The sequence below is a fragment of the Lepisosteus oculatus genome, chromosome 28 (assembly GCF_040954835.1).
Source record: "Lepisosteus oculatus isolate fLepOcu1 chromosome 28, fLepOcu1.hap2, whole genome shotgun sequence".
In the NCBI taxonomy this organism is placed as follows: Eukaryota; Metazoa; Chordata; class Actinopteri; order Semionotiformes; family Lepisosteidae; genus Lepisosteus; species Lepisosteus oculatus.
The window spans coordinates 4,343,500-4,366,099 of NC_090723.1; the positions used below are offsets into that span (position 1 = coordinate 4,343,500).

Here is a 22,600-nt window from a genome sequence, read left to right on the forward strand (position 1 = left end):
CCTGGTGTCCAGTTTCATTATCTCCACAGCAATTTCCACTGTCTGGGTTATCTGGGGTATTTGTGCTCTGGTTTAAGTATTTCTTTTAAATAAAACACAGAGGTACTATGCTGGCCACAGGCCTTTCATATTCACACAATGCACTTACACTATTAATTACACTGTTACACTGTTAATTACCTCCGCTTCTGTTTCAGTCAGAGGGGATGTGCAATCAAAACAAAAACAGGAAGTACTCCTTTACACAGAGGGTTGTGGGAGTGTGGAACAAGCTCTTCAGCCAAGCTGTTGAAATAGCGTCTTTCACAAAACAGCTGGATGAGATCCTGTGGATCAATAAACTACTTTCAAATGAGTGAAATGGGACAAATGGTCTCCTCTCATCTGTAACCATCTGTTCTTAAGGAAGGAGCACCTGAATAATTTGACTTAAGTCCACTAACACAGAATATGTTTGCATGGTACAAGTTGAATGTTTTGAAAAATGCATAGCTGGAACATAGGACTGGAAACGACCAGATTGAAGAGAATCAGGAATAACATTCACTTGGGAGCCCATTGATAAATATTTGGAAAGCTTGTACTTGAGTGGTCCGAAGAACACCACCTAGTGTAAGTAAGAACACCCTGAACTGCCATGAACGTGAAGAACAGCTGTGATGAGAAAATGCCCATTTGTTTGTAACTTGTTATTGCCACACGCCAGGTTTATATAAAGACCCTGTCCCCACGAGTGCTCTCGCAAGCGCTGACCTGATGTTTTTTCATCGATGTTTATCGGCCCGTTTTGATAGAAGCACACGAAAGAAAAAAAAAACGCGATACGCTCGTCGTGACACCATATATCATGTGTTAGCAGTCGCGCAGAAACGGGATGAAAAACAACGAGATAAACAAGTCGGAAGGTTCTGGTTTTAAGGGCTGCGCTAATGAAAACCAATAGGACTGTGTGTCTGCGCCTTTTAAAAAAAATCGCCCGTGTAGCCCTTTTTCTAAAAAAAAAATAATTGGATGACGCCGGGTAGCCTTCTCCAAAATCCATTCAAAAAGTGAATATGATAATAGTAACTTGAACAGCAATGGCAGAAGAAGATTCGTGTTAGAAAGCAGATACCGATCCCACAAGACGGCGGGCTGCGCACCGGGTCTCCGATTCTAGGCGCTGTAGTTCGCACGTTTTCGCCCAAGCAAGGTGTTTTGGTCTGGCAGCGGAGGAGGAGCCGTGCGGGTGTCCAGCCAGTGCTAGGAGCCGCCTGCTTTCTGTTGATATCGGCAAAGCGTCTGTGCGCTCTTTAAAAGGCTCCTGGCGCCTGCAGACGTGCACAGCGCACCACTTGGCTGGGGACTGCGCGGCTGCAAACGCGTGTTTTCTGAGATGTCGTGACAGAAGCACTTCTGTTTCTTGGATGTTTACAAAGACGCTTTCCACCAGACTTCGGACCAGATCCGTGCGCTGGGTGTATACCGCGAAGGTGTTTTCTACTTTTTTTAAAGTGAAAATTAAAATTGCGGAGTTGCCTTGTTCGTTTTATTTATATTTTTTTTAACAACAACGAAGGAATATATCGGCGGGACCACTTTGTGTGTGTGTTTTTTTTTCTCTCTCCCTCTCTCCTCTGTTTATGTTTGTGACAACCAATCTAAAAATAATTGTTGTTGTTGTTGCGGCCTCGAAAAACACTGAGCGGACGTTTTGCTAGCAAAGACGGGGGTCGAGGCAGCCGAAGCGCTAAGGCTGCATTAAGGCTCACCTTCTGGATACTTAATTCGCTCCAACTTCATCTCCGCCGGCTGCTGCGCCGTTCTGTGCCATGGTCTCGTGTAGAGGTCCCTTCCAGGTATAATTTTGTTTTTCGGCCGGGGCCAGAAAGGTCATAACAGCCATTCAAGAAGAAACTTCAACCATGTCCCAGGCTGAGGTCGACCTGGCTGGCTGCGGTTTCCCAAATCTTACTGCAGTTCTGGACGACGACTCGTGTCTGCCCAGCCGGGTGCCGCCGAGGCGACGGAGGCACTCGGGAAATTCGAGAAGAAACTCGTACCGCTTCAATAAGAAAAACGGCATGGAGCTGGAGCCCCTACTTTTCGACGGCTCACTCTCCAAGCCCCTGTCTTGGTCCTCCGAGAACATCTTATCGGAGAGGACCGTGACGGAAGAAGTAAAAGCGGACTCGCCGCTGCCCGGTCCACCCTCACCTGCCACCGAGTCCAGCGCGGCGCCCGGCGCGGACACCCCGAGCGCGGACGACGCGCCGCCGGCAGGCGGCTGGGCTGTCCCGGCGCCGTCCCGCACTCTGGACGCCAGCTCGGACTCGGAGGACGAGGGCGCCCAAATCAAACAGCAGAAGGCGGCTCTGTCGCGGGCGGCCTCCGAGAGCAGGTGGGAGCAAGAGGAGAAAGAGGAGATCGAGACCAAAGCGGTGGCCACCTCCCCCGACGGCAGGTACCTCAAATTCAACATTGAAATCGGAAGGGGGTCTTTCAAGACGGTGTACAAGGGTCTGGATACCGAGACGACGGTGGAGGTGGCGTGGTGCGAGCTGCAGGTAAGAGGGACGATGAGAGAGGTGTGTTTCACTCCAGAGGTGATACTGCTTTTATTGCGGGTTGAAAAGCCCCGCGCTGTTACCACATCCCGGAGCTTTGTGTTTGTAGAGCACGTATGTGTGTGTAACTTGTGAGAGAACGTGTTTTCCAAAGTTTAGAACTCGTCTGGGTTTCTCAATTGCGCTGCTTTGCGCTCCACTGAAGCACGGAATCGCGGTGCTTTAATTAAGTTCGGCCTCTCTGAATGCGGTCTCATGCAACCACTTTCAAAGAGGTGCCACGCATAGCATTTCTCCAAAACACATGAAAGTGCTGGCGATGAGCTGTCCCTTACTCATACCCCAGATCTAACCCTAACCAATTCTGCAACCTCTGCTGCCACAAATATTTATTATTACAGGTACCTACAGTATGTATCCAATATGCCTTTTGGAACAGCAGCCTTTCATGAGTGGGGATGCTGTTAAAAATGTATAGTTAATAATGTTAATAATGCGTACATGGTCTCTTTGAAGATGTCACACTGGATGCTTAAGACAACATTCAGATAAAACCAGGATTTTAACTTCATATCAATGGCTTCTTTGGCTGCATATGCACAAAAGAAGTTAATTGAGCTTATTATTCTGATGACACTTGTTTGTCTAAGTTAACAGCCTGGGAGCTGTGACAGCTTTCTTCAGCCAGGTTTGATAGAGTTAACCCCGAAAATACACGGCGAACACCCAACTCACAGAAGAAAGCCCCTGCTTGAGTGGAAACTTTATTCCACAGAGACTGAAGGTTTTTTTTTGGTTTGAGTTGCATTCTGTCGTACTTTTGCCACAATCCATCAATGAGAGAAGAGTTTCGAAACCACTACTCCTTTGGAGATTTCGTCAGGAGGGGTCTGCTTGGAATGAAAATGGACTCTGATGGGGCTGATTCACGATGCAGGCTCTGACAAAGTTAACCCGAAAGGGAACATGTTCAGAAACTAACAGGAACCAGGGGGCACACGTGGAATCTGAGGGGAAGTGCATTTACAATCTAAGAATAGGAGTCACCCTTTTAGAAAAAGTGTTGAAGCACAAAATATCCAGCAAAGCTCTAAAAGCTGATCTCCTGAGTTCTTTTTTAAAAAAAACAGCTCGGTTGGCTCTTCAGTTCAATTAGCTACTAGCAACCAAACAAGCTAGATTGATTCATAACCTTCTTATGTGTGTTTTGGTCCAGATGCACAATGAAAATGTAGGACATACGTGGCTTAATGGGCATATATGTGCTGTAATGTTATTTACATTTTTAAAAAGTGAGCAGATGGGTTTGTTGATTCTGAGTAGTGTTGTTCTTTGAGGTAACAAAATCCTAATTCCGGGTCATGTGATTTCATAGAACTGCCTGGTGCGCAGTGTTTGGCATTTGAGTTACATTTGTCCACATGAGTTGATTCAGAATCTTGCAACTGCAATGAAAAAAAGTTGGGTTTAAAGAAAGACACGATTTGGAAAAAACATGGTAAATGGGGGGGAAAACAGTAAAAGACAAGAGATCCCCTAGTTTCTACCGGTACAATGAAGGCAGAGGGTCTGTGTGAGAGGCAGCCAGGAGAACCAGATGTTCAGCTTCACATTTCCACCGACCAGTCCAGAGAAACCAGGTAACTGGCTCTGTGAGGTTGCAGGAAGTGAAAGTCCAGGCAGCAGTGGAATCTTGCCCTCTGCATAAAAATGATCTATAGAAGTTATAAGCTGTTCGGGGGTAACGCTGACAGCTGACAGCTGACAGATGAAGTTGCCACCTGAGGAGGCGGCCGAGTCAGTGATGGAGCGTTTTAATTCACAGATAAATACCTTTTTGCCCTTGACAGAGCAGAAGTGTGGTGATACGGGCTGGAATCTCCTGTAACACAGGAACGCCCTTGATGCGGACTGAGGGTAGTCCTACCGCCTGAGCGACACACTGACGGGGCCCAGAGCCAACAGCTTTTCCATTCCTGCAAGCCAGCTTGGAAGTGTGGATTTTTCCAGCAGGTCCGATGGGAAACCTGGCCGTGCCAGGACTACGGCAGGGCGTCCGTGCTGGGGTCTGGTCATGGCTAGCTTTTCCTCCTGACCTGAGCCCAGTAGAATGTACCTGGGACCACCGTGTGAAAGCCATCAACAAGAGGCAGCTAGGACTGGGCAGCCTGCTGCTGCTTAGGAAGAGAGGCAGAACATCTGACAGCAGTGTCGCATTTCATGTTGAAAACTTATCACGACCCTGGATCTGTATTTTTCCACCATTCTTGTATTTTCCCATCTATTGTGCTAACCTGTCTGTCAGTACAAGTCCTTGTTACCTGGTAACTATCACCAGTTTCATGCACGGCTTTGCAGTTGCTGAGCGAGCAGCCGGATCTCTGTAGAGTTCTCACCAGTGGAACCCCTTTTCTTCAATGTGACGTAAGTCCGCTGTAAAAGCTGACTTTTAATGTAAACTGACAGTTCTAAATTGCAGTGTTCTGAATTGTCCACATAAGCCCTTCTGCTATATTTGGGATAAACCCACCATTAAAGTATGATCATTTGAATCAGGACTGTACTGCAGAATGTGATGTACTACACGAGGGACAACTTGCAGTAGTATATAAATAGTAGTATATAAGTCTCTCTGCCACTCTGCCTAGATAGCTGTCATCAGGAGAGTGTTACAGGCTCACGTACAACTGTTAAATGCTTGTGTGGCATTATGAAAAAGGTCAAATGAGCAAATACGCGAACTCCGGGAACCGGGCTAAACCACAAAACATAAACTATCAAAAATATTGTCTTATATTTTCCCACTATAGTTATGAGAAGTAAGGCTACATTAATAGGATTTAAAAAAAAAACTCAGAGAAGTGACAACATTGACTGTATAAGTGCTATGGAAAATGTCTTATTGGCGTATCACTAAGCACACCACAGTAGGTGCTATTAGTGGTATTTGTGGTATGCAGTCACTTCTGACTTAGCATAAAAGAATTTGGAGGCTTTCATTGAAGGTTATCATTTAAAGAGCTACAGTAATTAATTTGGTAGCGCCGAAAAGGAAAAGGCAGAAAAAAACTGTTATTAAAGATGTACATGACTTGCTTTTGTACTCATTCTCTCATGTGTACCCTTTCATTATGCCCCGTGTACAATGTTTTCTTAGAAGGCATGATGTTATCAGCAGAAAAGACAGTTAAAAATTGATGATATTCATCTTTTTTCATCCCCTCTGATACCTATCATTTGCCGTGTTTCTTATACTTGCAGCAGCAGTTTTTGTTATGTTAATGCAGATAAATAAGTAATGGTATGTTACTCTAAATAATTTTTGTTGTGCAGACTGAAAGAAGAGGGATTTCTGGGCTATGCTGCTTCCATTGAATGGTAGTTACAGTACCCTTCATTCTGCTCTTTCTCAGCCACTTGCCTGCTCCACTGGCACATAAGACAGTGATCATTTGTCTGACATGTGGCCTCGATTCACAAAGCTTTTACGTTTCCAAAAGGTTTGAACATGGAAAGTCTTGTTATATAGGCTATGTTACAAAAGGCCTCTTCTGTTAATGCAGAGGTCCTTATTGAGGTTGTACAGTGCCATGCTAAGGGGTTTGAAAAGTACAGGGTCACTACATCGTCCTCCGCTTATGGTGGTAAAGAGTAGACTGTGAATCCCCAAAAAGAGCTCAAGAGCTTTTTCAGTCGTAGGTTCCAAACACAGTGAAACAAAAGGGGCAGGCCCAGTCTCCTGGGAGACGGATCTGATAACAGCTGCGTCTGATGGGCTGCAGGGGGCTGATCTCTGGCCGTGCTCAAGAATGAGCGCCAAAGGAGGTGAAGCTGAGTCGCCAGGCGCTCGTGACAGCACAACACCTCCGCCTCTCGGACTTTCTCTTGCATTTATGTGTGTCTTTCTGAAGGGGAGATTTGATGCCGTGGATGAATACATTTCTGACCGATAAACTATTCAAAATGCAGTGTGCTCTACTAATATGTAGCTAACTAGCTGCGAATGCTTTCAGACAGACTTTTTGTATCGCACAAAGGACTCATTTGTGTGCTTTTAATAATTACTGCATTCCAGGTTCAGTAGGACACTTTAATACTGTAAATGTGGGTAGAGCTTAACTGATCTGAGATCTGCGTGGCGAAAGACATCTGGCCACTCTTCTGACTGTGTTCCGGCGAGCTCCAGAGCGTCTCTGGTTATAATCCCCCCAGCCAGTTTGACCTTGAACTGGGCTCCGTTCGCCACACACTGGGGCCTGACCAGTGCGCATGCAGGCTGTCAGTCCAAATTTATCCCTTTTAATCTTCTCATTAACTACCAACAGTGTTAGCCTTGTATTGTTTTTGTAGAAATGTGCAATGTGTCCCCAGATCCCTATAGGAGCCATTCAGCTTTCCCAGCACACGTCTGCACTCTTGCATGGGGTGTCTGCATCAGGCCCTGCATGGTGCCACAGGCAGAGCCTCTAGGTTCTCTTTTGGTTTGAGCTTGTATAATATACATGTATAAAATCACAGATGATAAGTACTGCCATCCTTTATCACCAACAGGGTTGCGTAGTGATTTATTGAAAATGTGAAACTTTGTATCCAGCTTCCCATCATTTAAAATTGTATCTTGTCTTAACAATAGCTTAATTTAAGGTTTATTAACCTGACAAAGGTGAATGGTTATTTCTGTACATCCATAGATTTGTGAATACCACTTGTAGGTACTGTAATGTGGTTACTAGTACTTATATCTGCTGTCATTGTACATATTTAAATGAGTGCTGTATCATGAAGATTTTAATATTACTTCTTTTCCTCATTAGTCATAGTATCCTGTGTTGTTGGTCGCTGTATTGCTTTCCGAAACTCAGTTATGGTTAATTATGAAATAATTCTCTATTACTAATAATTCTCTGGTAAAAAGCCAGAGAGCTTAGCTCTAGGTAAAGGTGTGGTCTTGGGTGACATCTCTTTCAGAACTCAGTAGGCAGAGCTTTAACCCCATCCCCAGTGCACACATTTTAAATACTGTTTTGCACAAATTTGTATTTAGCATAAAGAGAGGAACACGGGTATGGAGAACAGGAACTGCAGCACAGGCCTCCTCTGCTGAGTTATAGCGTCAGCCCCATGGCTAGCATAGGATAGGAAAGGAGGCTCCTTTGACTTCTGGGAACTTTGTGTAGCAGGAAGGGCAGTGACGCCTCTGCAGTCAGGGCAGTGGGGTCTGTCTTAATCCAAGCCAGCGCAGTGTCATACCCGGATCATTAAGCATATCTTCCGTTGTAAATGAAATGTGAAGGTTTTTTCATGTCAATTTTAAGGTGAGGGGAGTATTTTCTAAGCACTAGAGAAATGCGACTGGTTTAATTTCGCCGGTGAATCAATGGCCAGTGCAGAGGTTCACAGGCACATCCCTGTCAGTGCTGTCTGACACACTGCCTAGCTGTCAGCGGCATAGTCATACAGCAGCTGAGGAGCATGTCTGGGTAAATGCAAAATACCCACCCGTGGGCCATCTTAATGTTTCAGAAAATAAAACCTGCGTTACCGTACGGTACAATGGGACATGTTTCCTTTTCAGAAAGACTGTCAGGTAGAGCTCTGAGCTCTGTTCCAGGTCTGGATCTCTGGGAGGTCCTTGTGTTATGAAGGGGAACGTGTGGCTCCAAACAATACCTACAGCAGACAAAGCTAGAAGAACCACACCTACCTGAAAGGGCCTTTCTTTAAAAAAAAAGAGTGATGTAGCATGAAGTGTTTTTGACACAGTCATTTATTTTAGCCAGGGAAAAGAAAATATTTAGAAAAACAGATCTGGCCAGCCAACTGGCTGGGAACTTGTCATCCACTTCTTGCGCTGGATTTTCTCTCTCCTTTTTTTTTCTTATTGGCCTGTGGAGTGCAGCCGAGTGCTAAACTGATCCAGGCCCCTGCTTCGCGATCCCGAGCCTTAATGGAGCTAATAACTCAGCACAGCGCTCCGCTGGGCTGCCATGGAGACTGCTGTTTGAGACGCTCAAGATAACGGACTTTGCGTGTAATTGAAACTCCTCCGGGCCCAATCAAGCCTAATGAGATTGAACATGGCCAGTGCCCTGCAGCTGACGTGGAGGAGACAGCCGTTACGACACAGATTCTTGCCTAAGAATAGATGGCAAGGTGCAGCGGGCCACAGGATGTCACGGCTCTCGGTCCGCTTGCGTCCCAGTGCAAATGTGAATCGCCTGCCATTCATCTGTGACGAGAGAAACATGTCAGATGGAAAACGGAATGAATTTGTAATTCATCAATTTGCACAGTAACCGTGTGAATTGAATTGGCATGGCTGCATCTGTGTATGTACCGCGTGAGTGTTGATCTATAAAAGACAGGTCCCTGGGAATCGGTAGTTAAGAATTAATTAAGTGGATTTCCAAGCTGCAGGAGGTGTACTTTGCTTTACAGGATATGAGGGAGCTTCAGTCAGCAACTGAATATGTACTAAAGGTGCAAGAATTATACTCCCACCTGCAGCTTTTACTTACAGCATGAAAATAATGGCTCAGTGGTTTTGCTCCTTCTTAGGAATGGGAGAAATCTGCTCGTGTTTGTCAAGAAGACTACGGATTTAAAGATTTCAATAGCCAAAAGACAGACTGTTATTTATTTTGCCTGCATCTCATGGACAGTGGTAATTCGTGGGCTTACAAACAAGAGGAGTGGAAGCTGATTTGGTCTAACACACCACCTCTTTTACCGAAGTGGATTCAGAGCAGTTGATGTAGAGTTCAGTAGGATGTTTGGGGCGCAATGTCAGATGAACCCAGGCCTATAAAACATTATGATTTAGTGCGGTGGCTCTGTGGCTCAGGATCTGTGCCTGTGCTGTGGCTAGTAGGTTGCTGGTTCATATCCTGCGGCCAGCAGAGGAATCCTACTCCGTTCGGCCCCTGAGCAAGGCCCTTAACCCCAACTTCTCCAGGGGCGCTGTATAAATGGCCGACCCTGCGCTCTGACCCCCAGCTTCCCTCCCTGTCTGTGTGCCTAATGGATAGCAAGCTGGGGTATGTGAAAAGACAAAGACATGGTCTAAAATTGACTGCAAATTAAAAGTTTTTTATATTCTGCATGTAGATTTGAAAACCGAAATATTCTTAAAGGTTAAGCCTATGATTAAGATTTTCTTAGCTTTAAATTAAAACCATATCCCCTGTGTAAATAATTAAGGTGCAATTAAGAATAGACTTGTGTTTTGTACCTTGCCACCTTCATTATTAATTCATTAAGCAAACGTTCGCGGCTTCGTGATATACAGTTACACTTCTTTAACCTTTAATCGGGATTCATTCATCACTTATCCATAAAATGTTAATGGCATGCCATTGAATTTTAATGTGACCCATTTTCCTTCCTCCATGTCATCGTTGGGAGGCTTGGCACAACGGGGAGTTCCTACGTAACAGATTCACAGCTGTGTCATTTTGTGACGCGCCTAAATACATTAATTAAATCTTGCAACTGCTGCTAAAACCCGCGTTTCTTTTGGAAATTACACTGAAACAGAACTAAAAATGCCTTAACAAATGGTGAAAACAGTACCAATAACTCCCAGTTCTCTCAATTTACTTCACCCCAAAGTAATAGCATTATACAGTATAGTCTTTTTATCTTAAGTAGTATAGCGTAGTTTCTGTATTTTCGCTACAACAAGGCCCATGATTTTGCACTTTCATACCTGCGTTTTCGAGGTACGAAATTCGTTGTTTGTGCTGTATCAGTTTTCACGAACACACACGCCTTTTTCGCTTTTATTATACTGGATATTTTTGTTTGAATTCTTTACTGCGCTAGGCTAAAGAGGGCCATGATAAACACGTTTTAACAATTTAATATTCAGTAAGCAATGAGCAATTTTATTAACCTTGGGCACAAATAGGAAGGTTTACATGAAACATAACAGCAATTAAATTTTCTGTTTACGAGGACGAATTGCCTTCTCAAATGGAGGCAGAACTAATGCAGTTTGCGTCAGTAAGAACGCCAAGGCCATTACCTGTCACCTAATTATCCTTAACTGTATCTATTTTTTAAATATCACCTATTAGGAATTCATATATACATCCGAACGGAAGTTGCAGACACATTAAAATGTATAACTGGAATTCGGCAGCGTTAATTACATTGAATTATAAAATGACTAGGGTGTCGTTTTTGCCGTACATGTTGAAGGTAGATGTTCTCTGATGAAAATGAAATTCACATTTATGTAGAGTAATTATACTCGGTTCCTTATGATCCCTTATTGTTTTATATCTGGAAATAGACAGCAGTAATTAAACCCAGATAATCAGTAATGAATTCTTAATGAGATATTCCAAAGCATCGCAATAGAAAAAAGGCATATTCAAATTTTTGTCGTTGTACAATGTAGGCCTGGCGTGTGAAAGCACTTGCCCAAGATGGGCAAGATCAGAGGATGAGAGGGGCAGTTGGCCGGTAGGGAATGAGCAGTTGGGAGATACAAGATTGGAGTCAGGAGTCAGCAAGGCTATGGAGAGACGAGGTTGGAGGCAGGAGGCAGCAGAGCTGTGTCGAGTCCGGACAGGAGGCAGGAGGCAGCAAAGTTGTGAAGCATTTGTTTGGATGAGCTTGGGTGGACAAACAACAGAGGCAAGGACACCAGCTAAGACCAGTGGGACAGAACCAGAGACTAGACTCGGAGCTGAACAGAATAGTTGGTAAGGAATAGGTGTAGTCTGTGAGTAGTGCTGTATTGGTAGTTCTGTATATGGAGGGAGGACTGTATAGTTCATGTGTCCAAATATTTGCATGGACATGGTTTGCACAGTACTGCCGGATGCGGCCTGGGGCGTCAGTCTTAGCTGAGGGTATCATGCTATTGTTTACTGATTTGCTATTTTAAGACCTGGAGCAGTCAGGTCTAATGGACCAGCGCTGTGCAGGGGACACGGTTTCTATGGCTGTAGCGAGGGAGTCACATCCACCATGGAAAACAGGTCAGGGAGAAAGCGGAATCTCCCTTTCACGTTGCTGAGGAGAGATGCAGATTCGGTTTAGGGACATATGCTAACCATTACTCTGAGTGTGAGGTAATGGCTTATGTGCTCAACACGTCTCAGGGTGCCTGACAGCAGAAGAAGTGAAAATCTACTTCTCTTGGAATTTGCCAAAGCTGGAAGCAATAGAAGCTTTGCAGTGCGTTTTTCCGGACCTCCTGGTACACCCAGCTAACCCTGTGGGGCTCATCAACTTGTGTATGTTGGTGCCATTTTTCAGGAAAGCTAGATCAACATGAAAGCACCTTGATAATGCGATGAGGCTTGGATTGTGCTAACCGGTGTGACATATGCTAGGTTTTTTACATAGATGAAATTGCAAGATTATGAAACGGAACAGGAACCATTTCCGCACTCATGACGGCCAAGGATGATGCTTTCTTCAGTCATCTCTTTCTGCTGCTTGACCCCTGGACTTGGGACCTGACCTCTTAAATCCCTGCGGGGGCAGGTCTCACCTCTGCCTGGAACATGTGCAATCAACAGGCCTTCTGTTTACACCCGCACAAAGGGCGACATTCATGCATCGTTGGTCACATTATTTATTTATTCCACCCCCACATTGGAAGTTTCCTGAGTGCTTTTTATCTTGGGACACACAGTTAAGAACACCAGGGAGGTTACATGGGAGAGGAGGCCGTTTGCCCCATCTAGCCCATAGTTGGTAGTTCATTGATCCCAGGATCCCATCTAGGCTTTTCTTGAAAGAAGCCAGGCTTCAAAAACACGCCTGGGTAGCCTGTTCCAGACTCCCACAACCCTTAGCGGGCTGACTGAGACGTGATGTCATTGCATTCCTGGCGCCAAGGCCGATACTCCTCACTGGCCACAGGTTCGGCCTTTTGGATGCCAGCTTTTGCTCACGGAGTTTAAGACTGCAGGACGCATTGAGGGCTGGTCAGTGCAGGCGAATGTCAGTGCAGCGGGGCCTTCGTACAGACTTTGGCTATTGGCTGTTCTCATGGATGAAACAGAAGCCCAGTGCCAGTTGGAGGTGGCAGTGGAGGCTTGCTATGGTGTCAGATCTGTATTGCATGGTACATCTAGTGTAGCTGCTTGAGGTACTTTGGTAGAAATCTTGGAAGTGGGATTTTCTAGGTGGAGGGAAATTCAAAGGAAGTAGTGGGAGTAAGGAACCTTTTTTAATTTTGAAATGCAATTGGGAAACCGAATAATGCCGGTTTAGCACCGTCATCCCGACCACATTGTGAGGATGCATTACAGTGTCATGTAATTGCAGGACAGAGGCTGTGCAGTGTAGTAGTGATGAGTGCCTGGCAGATCTTCCACTGGCCTCAATGCAAATGTACTTTCCAGTTTCCTAGGAATTTCTCCTGGGCATATCCAGACTTGATCGGTTGCATTTCAAAAGAGTTTTGAGATGGCGTTCGCTGTGAAACCAGAAGGTACTGTGTGTGTAGAAACTGAGCGTAAACCCACAGTGCCGTCCATGCGCAAGATTGGACACTGCTGCTAGATCCTCCCTGGAGCCTGGTTTCTGGAGGTTGTGAGAGCTCTCTCAATGGAAACTGGGGGAGAAGGAGCCCCCTTTTTCCTGGACATTCAGGAAGGGGAGGGGGTACTGAGACTATGCCGTCCTTGCCTACTACTACTAATTCTTCAGCCTTATTGTGTAGGCGAAATGGAGTATGTAGTACCTGCACTGAAAACGTTTTTTCAGACCTACTTCATGACTTGTTGAAGGCATTAAGTAGGTAGTACCTCCCATTTAATTTAAATGCATTATGAAAATGTGCCAGGGGCAATCCAACCATCTTGTTTTACAAGGACAAATCCGCCTATCCAACCATTATCAGAAGCCTCTTACCCGTGTGAGGATCACCCTTTAAGCACAGGGCACATGGTGAGAGTACACCTTGTAAGCAATGCCAGTCCATCAGGGGGCACAAACGGACCTGCAGGAACAATCCAGAGTAATCTAATAAGCATGGATATGGGGTGAAACTGGAGAACCTGGATATAACCTACAGTATGAAGAGAACCTGCTTAGTCCATGCAGCAGGTGTCTGGGCAGAATCAAGAACAGCACCCAGAAACTATGAAGCAGCCACTGTGATGCTGTAATGCTGTAATGCAGTATCTGTAATATTAACTGTAAAATCTTTGGAAAATTATAGACTGATCTCTAATAAATTCACTGATAACTGTACAGTGCAGTTCAGTCTGCTCAAAATATTTCTTGAAACAATAGTTTCTGTTGGTCTTTACCTGTTTTTTTTACTTGAGTTTTTACTTTATAAAGAAGAATTTTTGTTTGTTTGGCCTGGTTACATAGTAAAGGATTCCAAGTGCTTCTCCTTAGCCAAGTAGTGGGTGGCCAATAGATGTCACCTATTTCACGAGTGCGACTGCAGAATCCCTGCACAAAACACCGGCAGAGGAAGACTGTGCCTCTGTTCTGCAACACTCCTTCCAGCCCAGGTGATGAAGGCCCTTCTGTACACTGTCTTGATCGTGATTCAGCCAGCAGTCAGATAGAGTAAAGTTAGGTGAGGTTGCCGTGCTCAAAGTCTCGTGTAAGAAGCACACTTTGGCTGTCAGCATGAGCAGATGCAACTCGGGCACATCACAATGAAGAACAAGATGAAATGGGCAAATACATTTCTTGCCCTTCATTAAATGCACCTGCAAATGACATTTCTGACACTTGGCAGGAATTTGCTGTTCTTCATTGGAAGGGAAAAAATTGCATTAGTATTATTTGAAATTTCTGTCAGCTTCCAGGAAACCTATTAAACAAATATTGTACTAGCTAGCAGTAGTGTTGCTATAGTTTCAAGCCTGTGACTGTTTTTTTTTATCCTGATGTGTTTCTAATGAAATAAAGGGAATGTGTGCTTTAAAAAAGATCTAGCTACTTAAATGAGCTCTAAGGAGGCAGGAATAGTATTGCTTTGCAGCAGTTGATTACAGTGTTCTTTGTACAAAAATAACATAAAATTTAAAATGGAAAGAAGGCTGTTAAGAACCCCTGTTTAGTTTGCAGTACTGTAGCTAATTAATCAGAGGAACCCATCCAGCGGTTTTATAGTATTGGCTTTAACAATAAGTTGGTTTACTTTGTTCCAAACCCCTTTATAAAAATCATTTTATCACATCATTTTTCAACTGTGAGTAGAGCCTGTAGTTAAATATCTTGAGTTATTAACTAGTGATAAAAAAATCATCTCAGACCCATTGGGGTTGAGCTGTGCTGCCCGATGCAGTTGTTTTGATACAAAATAAAGCCAATAGAAAAAGTCTGCAGTCGTGTACAGAAGTCCCAGTATTGAACAGTCCTTCCCTGTTGCTTAGCTGCATGCACATACTGTAGGTGCCAAAGTACCCACACACTTTCTCCTATCTTGCACAACTCTGCAGGATTTCATAATCTTCACTGTTTTGTTACCTGCACCATATGTAAACCACTGCAGTCAGTCCAGCTCTTTACCACTTTTATTTGGGGTCTCAAGGGACATAAATCCAGCAGGTTTTCTGCGCCTCATTAAATCACTAACAGCTTCAGACCTGTTAGGGAGAGGTAAGATGGTGGTTCTTTTGAAGCACCCATGTGAACTGTGTAGCCCTGTGCCTCCAGTTCTGAGATTAAATCAGGTGCTGTTCTGTGGCCCTTGAGAATCATTGCTGGAACCCCTGTTCTAAGCAGACTTGAATCATTTTAACCGCTTATCCAGTTCAGTGTCATGGTGGCCCATAGCCTCCATAGTCCTGAGGAGCATTGGGCGCAAGGCAGGGTACACCCTGGGCTGAACGCCAGTTCATCACAGCGCACACAAAAACACACACGCACTCACACCAGGGCCCCAGAAACCGGAGCACCCAGAGGAAACTCAAGCAAACAAGGGAACAACATACAGACTCCACACAGACAGCGCCGCAGGTGCAGGATTGATCCCAGGGCCCCAGTGCTGCGAGGCAGCAGTGATCCCCCCTGTGCCACTCTGCCACCTGTCCCACACATTCCTCTGGTTCTTTTTTTCCCTGAATTGGTAAAAGGAGGAGCTGTTTTCAGCCTCTGTGCCCTGCTGTGCCGCCTCCTGACTGTACAGTATGAGTTTCGTCGTGTGGTGGAGAGGCGGTGTGCCATCGCTCAGTGCAGTAGGTGGGGCTGCGAATGGGCCCTGAGGCAACCAGCTCTACAGAATCAGACAAAGCAAGAAAACGCTTAAATAGTGTGTGAAGAAAAAGCCACACCAGTCTTGTACCACAGCCTTTTAAAACACCGTCAGCAGTGGAGTGGGAACTCCATGGGTGGAACATGAGAAACGCGCAACATCGGCACTTTATTGGCAAAGCCTTAGCTTAGGATTTATTGCCTTTTTTATTCGTTTTGGTCAGTTTCCAAAACAGTAGGAGAAGTGTCTTCGCTCTCCCCTCTGGGGGATGGCCTGTGTGAGGGAGACTTTGCTCCTTCCACTTCCTCTCAGTGTTCCCCCTCACGGAGCTGCTTGCGTCGGACTCGATGAGAGCGCAGCTCCCCGTTCTCACTGCAGCGCCGCGCTCTCCTGGGTCCCTGCCCTCGCCACCACGCTGCGGAGCCTCGGACCTTCCTCTCCCTCCGTCCTCACCTGAAGCCAGCGGCCGTGTCACCCTGCAGCTCCCAGCTGGCAGCCCCACTGCAGCTCAGCAGGTGGGAGCCTGGCCAGTACCTGGAGGGGAGACCTCCTGGGAAAGCACAGGTTGCTGCTGGAAGAGGTGTCAGTGGGGCCAGTAGGGGGCGCTCACCCTGCAGTCTATGTGGGTCCTAATGCCCCAGTATAGTGATCATGGAAACTCTACTGTAAAAAGGCGCCGACCTTCAGATGAGATGTAAAACAGATGTCCTGACTCTCCGTGGTCATTAAAAATCCCAGGGAGTTTCTCAGAAGACTAACCCTGGTGTCCTGGCCAAATTTCCCCCTGGCTGTTACTAATCATGGCCTCCTAATAATCCCCCTCTCTGAACTGGCTTCATCACTCTGCTCTCCTCCCCACTGAGAGCTGGTGTGTGGGGAGAGTACTGGCGCACTGTGGCTGCCATCGCATCATCCAGGTGGGGGGTACACACTGGTGGTGCTAGAGGGGATCCCCATTACCTGTAAAGCACTTTGAGTGGAGACAAAAAGCTCTCTATAAGCAATTGCACTGTAAACTGAACTCCTGAACTACTGCGGCGAAGGGGGGCTTTAACGTGGCATCTCTGAGCCAGGACAGCGACACAACCAGTTACACATGTGCATGCAGCTCCTTGGACCAGTTGCATCATTTTGCATGAAATATGCACATTTGTAATATTAAAAAACCTTTAATTACAGTGGCTAAGGGAAACTAAAAAATACGTTTTTACGATTGGTCACTTCAGGAGCGAAAAAGCTTGTAGTTTATTCTCATGAACTGACTTTTTAATGTGCAGGAATATTTTTGTGTATAAGACTGCCAATGTTAAAAATCTGTTAATGGAATAATGTTGTTGCACTAAAATAGAGACATTCCAGTATTGCTTTGCTAACTTAACCTACACCACATCTACAGCCCAGAGACAGAGCAACCCTATTTGTTTGTGCTGATGTTGTCGTCCCAATTCTGCGTGCCTTTCCAGTGTGTTAGAATTCCAGAAATGTATATGGTTTGTTTTACCGTGCCTGCCAGTGCACTAGAAATATTGTAGAAAGCTGTTCTCTAAGTTCCTTCCTACCAGGGAGACCTTGCACTGTCAACCAGTGGTGCTGTGTTTGCCTGCTTGAAGGTAATCATCTGTGTTCTTTAGTGTCAGTGTTGTTTTCAGTGTTTCTCTCCTATTGTCAGTGCATGTGTTTGGGGATGCACTTTGCTGGTACACAGCAAGTATGAAAGGCTTGTGTGCAACCCTTGTTTTCTTCCCCACTGCACTTCCTTGTAGTTAATCTTGAGACGCTCTTTGAAATAGCAGTAATTTCTTGAAGTACTTAATCCACATAGAATTTGAATTGGGATCAACAGCAAAGGATACTGACCCATTGCAAAACGCTTACCAGCTGTGAAGTAAATTTCAGATGACTCAGATTAGTGCTGTCAAGAGACGGATTTGCCTTCACCAGGAATATTGCAAGCATGTCTCGGACGCCACACACCTCAGGGTTCAGGCCACGTGTGTTTTATGCTGGGCTAGCATGTTAGCCTTTGGCGAGGTAAGGTTAAAAACAGATCGTGCTCTTGGAAAGCACGGAGAGGCAAAACAGCTTTTGGGCTCTAGGGTTTCATTCCTGACACTGGCGTTTATGTATCATCTTTTTCAAATCTTGAATAAGATCCAGACCACTGGTGCTAGTCTGGGTGCCTGCCAGCTCTCGTTGAGCTGCCCCTCGAAAGATGTTTTTCTTTCTCTGTGTTGCCCTAGTTTTTCATAAGCAAAGAAGAATTTGAAACCTTCAAGAGGCACTCTGGGTGCAGCAGAGAGACGTAGTTAACATTTGGGTCTTTTAACTGTGGGGTTGTGGGTTCAGTTACCTGCTGTTGGGCCCCTAAGTTTACCCAGCCGTGCAAATATACGCCAACCCCCCCCCGTGTCGTTTGATGGACTTGCAACCCTCCGTCTGCTTAACGCTACAGCCAGTGGAACCGGCTCCAGTCGGATGAGCCCCCGGGCCGGGAAGGGGCGTCGCCTCTTATGGGACACCTGAGCGGGTGGGTGTGTGGGCTGAACAGTGCCCTTGAGATGCCTCAGGGCAGGGAAGTCCAGCCAGCCAAGGGAGGGACGCGCGGAGGGTGCCGCGTCTGTCCCGATACCGACACCGTCCCGCTGTGAACCAGCCGCCTTGACCTGCTCTGCTCAGTTCACGCCTCAGCCTGCTCGCTCCCGTCCGCTGGAGTCGGGGTGAGCTCTTAACGCCGCAGTTTGAAGTGGTAAGACGTGTAACAACAGCCGTGGGATCAGGATTGCTGTTCCGACAAGCTGGCCGTACCCCTCGTGAAAGTCGGGTACGGGGTTTCCGTTCCCCGCTCTGGTGCACAATGGCCTCCTTGAGGTTCTTGAGTCACAGGGTCACCATTCGTGTGGCCGGACTGGGGTTCAGCGGCCCGGGGCGCCCCAGCGCGCGCTGCAGGCTGGGGGTATCATGACCCAGAGCGGGGAGAGCCTGGCGCTGCCCCCAGGGTGCAGAGTGAGGTCCGGGCTGCCGAGCGGTCCTGCTCCTCTTGTCGTCCCCTCTTCGCGCTCAGAGCAACACCTTCGAGTCGGCTGAAGTCGTCCTGGATGGAGGTGTCAGCTCAGCAAGTACACAGTAATGAGCTGGACTTTCAGACGTCTCTACTTCAGCTTGGAATAGTGGCCGAGATGTTAATGCGCGTTTATCTGTGCAGTATAATTGAACAGTTTATGTATCTCTAAATCCCTGCGTTTTCCAGCCACTTCATCTAGTTCAGAGTCGCAGGGAAGCCGGAGCCTATCCTGGCAAGTGACAGGCACATGGCAGGGTACACCCTGGGTGGGACACCACTCAATCACAGGACACAAACAGACAGGCACACACGCACACCAGGGCCGATTGACCTACCAGCATGTCTTTGGACTATGGGAGTAAACCGGAGCACCTGCAGGGAACCCATGAGAAGACTGGGAGAACATACAGACTCCACACAGACAGCACCCCAGGTCTGGAACTAAGCTCAGCGCCACAGCGCTGCAAGGCAGCAATGCTAACTACTGGACCACAATGCTGCCCCCACGGTGATCACATATGGAATGATTGTATATTAATAAATAACATTTAGAAAATGTAACAATCAAAGGTGACTCTGGAGTTGTAGACTGCACATCTGGCATTGGCAGTCAGTGTATCAAATCGATTAATTCACTAGAAAGTAATCTAGTCTTAAGTATAGGTTTCTAGGGAGAATTTCTTAAACGTAGTGTAACAGATAGTATAGTTAATAGCGTACAGTATGTCTGAAACTGCGTGCTGGGAAATTATCATTGTAACTGTTCATCATTCTACCATGAAGAATGTTTCAGTTCTTCAGTTTCAGAACTACAGAAAGCTGAATGTTCCTCCACAAGCCATTTGTGTCCAGAAAAGATAAATAACATGCAGTTTCATAATCTTATTATCCTATAATTCCATTGTGTTTTTTTTTAGCTAATGAAAAATGCAAATCCTGCAGCTTGGCATCTTACAGAGGGTCTTGGTGGAAAGAGTTCATTTTTAAATATAGTCACTGACTAATTACATTCTTTTAAGGCTTCCTATTTAAATTGATGTATGCAGCTGCGGGATTTATACTACAAAAGAGCGATCTTGCGGTCTAAGTGAAATTGTGTTTTTTCAATAAAGCAGTGAATACGTAAATAAACCTGAAAAGAAACAGAATTGAAGCCCTTGTTTCAATGAAGGTCTGTCTCGTTCCAAAATACTGACCTGTTGAATAAGCCAGCAGAGCATTCGAATACTGGCATCCTGTAGTCTCTAGCCCTTTTCTACTGCAGAAAATATTCCACATATTGTGTAGCAGTAATCTTGTTCTTTTCCATGTGCAGAGAAAAGCCACATTGTTTTCTTAACTGTAATATAAAGTTAATAACATTTTGATTGGATTACATATACATCCTGTAAAATAACCTGTTAATCCTTCAGACTTTGCAGCGCTTAATGGTTTACTTCATTCGTACATCATTGTACTGCACCTCTGCCACACTCCACGGATTTAATTAAGACCCAGCAAGCTTCCTGTTTAATAAGCCCGTGTTTGCTAATGAAGTCACAAAGCCAGAAGAGAATGAAAAGTACCACCGAAGAGCCACGTGCTCCCTGGAGACAGGAATGAAACGGTCTGAAATGCGGATTGGACAGGCTCTTGTGGCCGTGGGCTGTGTGTTGTCAGGGAAAGGCAATGGTTTTCTTTGGGTGTTGCAATACTGTGCTGGAGGGATAAGAGGGTTTGGGGAGGAACACATGCACAGGAACCCCCCCAGTGCAGTAAATCAGGCTAGGCTACATGGTATTTCAGTGTCAATAAGCTTTATTTACATGGAAATCAGCCATAGGTATTGCACAAAACTTGCAAGGACTAAAGAAGAGAGCCATGGTGGTAACATGTGGAAGTAAAATTGAAATAAAACATCAGCAGAGATCATTAAAAAAGAGGGAAGAATGTCCTATAGAAGTTTAAGGAACTCTGCAGAAGAGTTGATATTTTTATCAAGGTTATAACATTTTGACCCCGTTTACAAATGGTGCGTGTAATTCTGGTCTTGTTGGTCTTGGCCTGCCTCAAGCTGCAGGGCTCCCAGGCACACCGTCTTCAGTAAAAGAGCATTGTCAGAGGTCACCCTGTGATGTGACCAATTCTAACAGGCTATGAGCCTTGTAGATGCCCCTAGAAAACCTCTCTTAAAAGGCGCTTATTAAAACTTTTATTCCTGATTTTGATTAGAGATGTGTCTGTCGTGTGACTCAGCTTTCTGTTCACCTTGGATCTCTCTGGCTCACTTTAGTGTTGTAGCTTATAGACTTTCTTTTTGTGCTGGCTCCCTGGGCTTGGTAGGTGTTTTTACAGGTCTTGTCTAGTGGTCTAGCTTGTACATAACCTTCTGTCCCGATTGCATTTAATGGCCATGGTGCATCCTTCAGATTGCAATTAATTGATTACATCTTTCACATCTTGCTAATTGTTGAAGCAGGTTGAGCTCGTGAGCTGCTGTGCTTGCCTGCAGTCTGATCCCTGCAGGAGTTCTCCTGTGGCCGTTTTAAGCAACTGCGAGGAGCTGATAGGGAAAAATGGGCAGCAGTTGCGATAATGAAAAACTGAGGTGGGCTGAAAGGGACCTTGAATTTTAATAGATTCGTTCTCTCATTGTGTGATGGACACGTCACTTCTGAGCACTTAGTGGTGTGCTACTCCACAGGCACGTTTGCTAATGTGTCTCTAATAGTGCATCTGCTGCTCTGTCACTGGCAGTACATGAAGGTTAGTTCACCCTTCTGTTTTTCACAATTACATCGACTGTAGATGGGCATGAGTGGCGCTTATTAGAGATTCCACTTACACAGAACAAAATGTTCCTAAAAGAGGAGGTCATTTGGATCACCTACTGTAGTCCATTTGGAAGGAAACAGCTAATTGATCCCAGGATCTCTGCCAGCTGTTTCTTTCTGTGTAAAAGAAACCAGGGTTTTGACTTCAACCTCATGGCTAGGAAGCTGGTTCTCTTCAAAGAATTGTACTGTAGATCTAGCTAAAGAACTGTGGATTCAGCTGCAGGAGGGCAAAACAATATATTGTTCTCGCTTCTGCCCTCCAAAACCAATTGTCTTTCTTTATTATAGTGACAAACTGATGGGTAATGTTTTTTTACACAATTCCAAAGGGCCTCCTAAAACAATGCTGTGACTGTGCGGAGGGGGTTGTTTTCATTAAGATGTCTCGTTTTATTGAGCTCTACCCCTAAGCACTGTGAAAAGGTTCACCCAGTGTGGTCAAGGGCCATGTCTAACCCAGTGAAGACAGCTGACCAGAGTGCTGGAGTGAGCACAGGCTTATTTGACACAGAGCTCTTTGCCTGGTCACAATGTTGAAGGGCAGCAAAGCTCCTGAGGGCGTCTGTTTAAAAATATACATATATTTTAGTTTTTGCTGCTTTTCACTCTGCGGGTTGTTTTTGTTAATTTCTAGTGGGAAGCTTATAGAGCACAGCAGCCTGCGGCTACATCGCATGTCTCATGATCGGGCCCTCTTTGTCTGGGCAGGGGTTCAGCAAACACAACCGTTTCTGTTCATCTTCCTTTTCTAAACAGCCTTTCCATCTTAACTGCCCTGCCGTGTCCCTGTGGAAGAAGCTGCCTGAGGAAAAGCGTGCAAACGATGGAGCTCAGATTGATTGCCAGTCGTTAAAAGTGACTCATTGAACTCCCATCCATTTCCTAACTTCAATGAACCTCGCTAACCTTAAATTCGGGGCAGCCAGAGTCTATCCTGGCAAGCAACAGGCACAAAGCAGGGTACGCTCTGGACAGGACGCCAGTCCATCAC

At 45.6% G+C, this 22,600-nt stretch overlaps 1 protein-coding gene across 1 annotated transcript in view; it reads left to right on the forward strand.

Annotated features, from left to right (window-relative positions):
• The first annotated feature begins 1,255 nt into the window (after nt 1-1,255).
• Nucleotides 1,256-22,600, forward strand: part of LOC102692505 (serine/threonine-protein kinase WNK4) — a 68,949-nt gene continuing 47,604 nt past the window's right edge. The window contains exon 1 of the mRNA XM_069185731.1: nt 1,256-2,546. Within this exon, the coding sequence (XP_069041832.1) occupies nt 1,905-2,546 (642 nt within the window). The 5' untranslated portion in view covers nt 1,256-1,904. The remainder of the gene's footprint in view (nt 2,547-22,600) is intronic.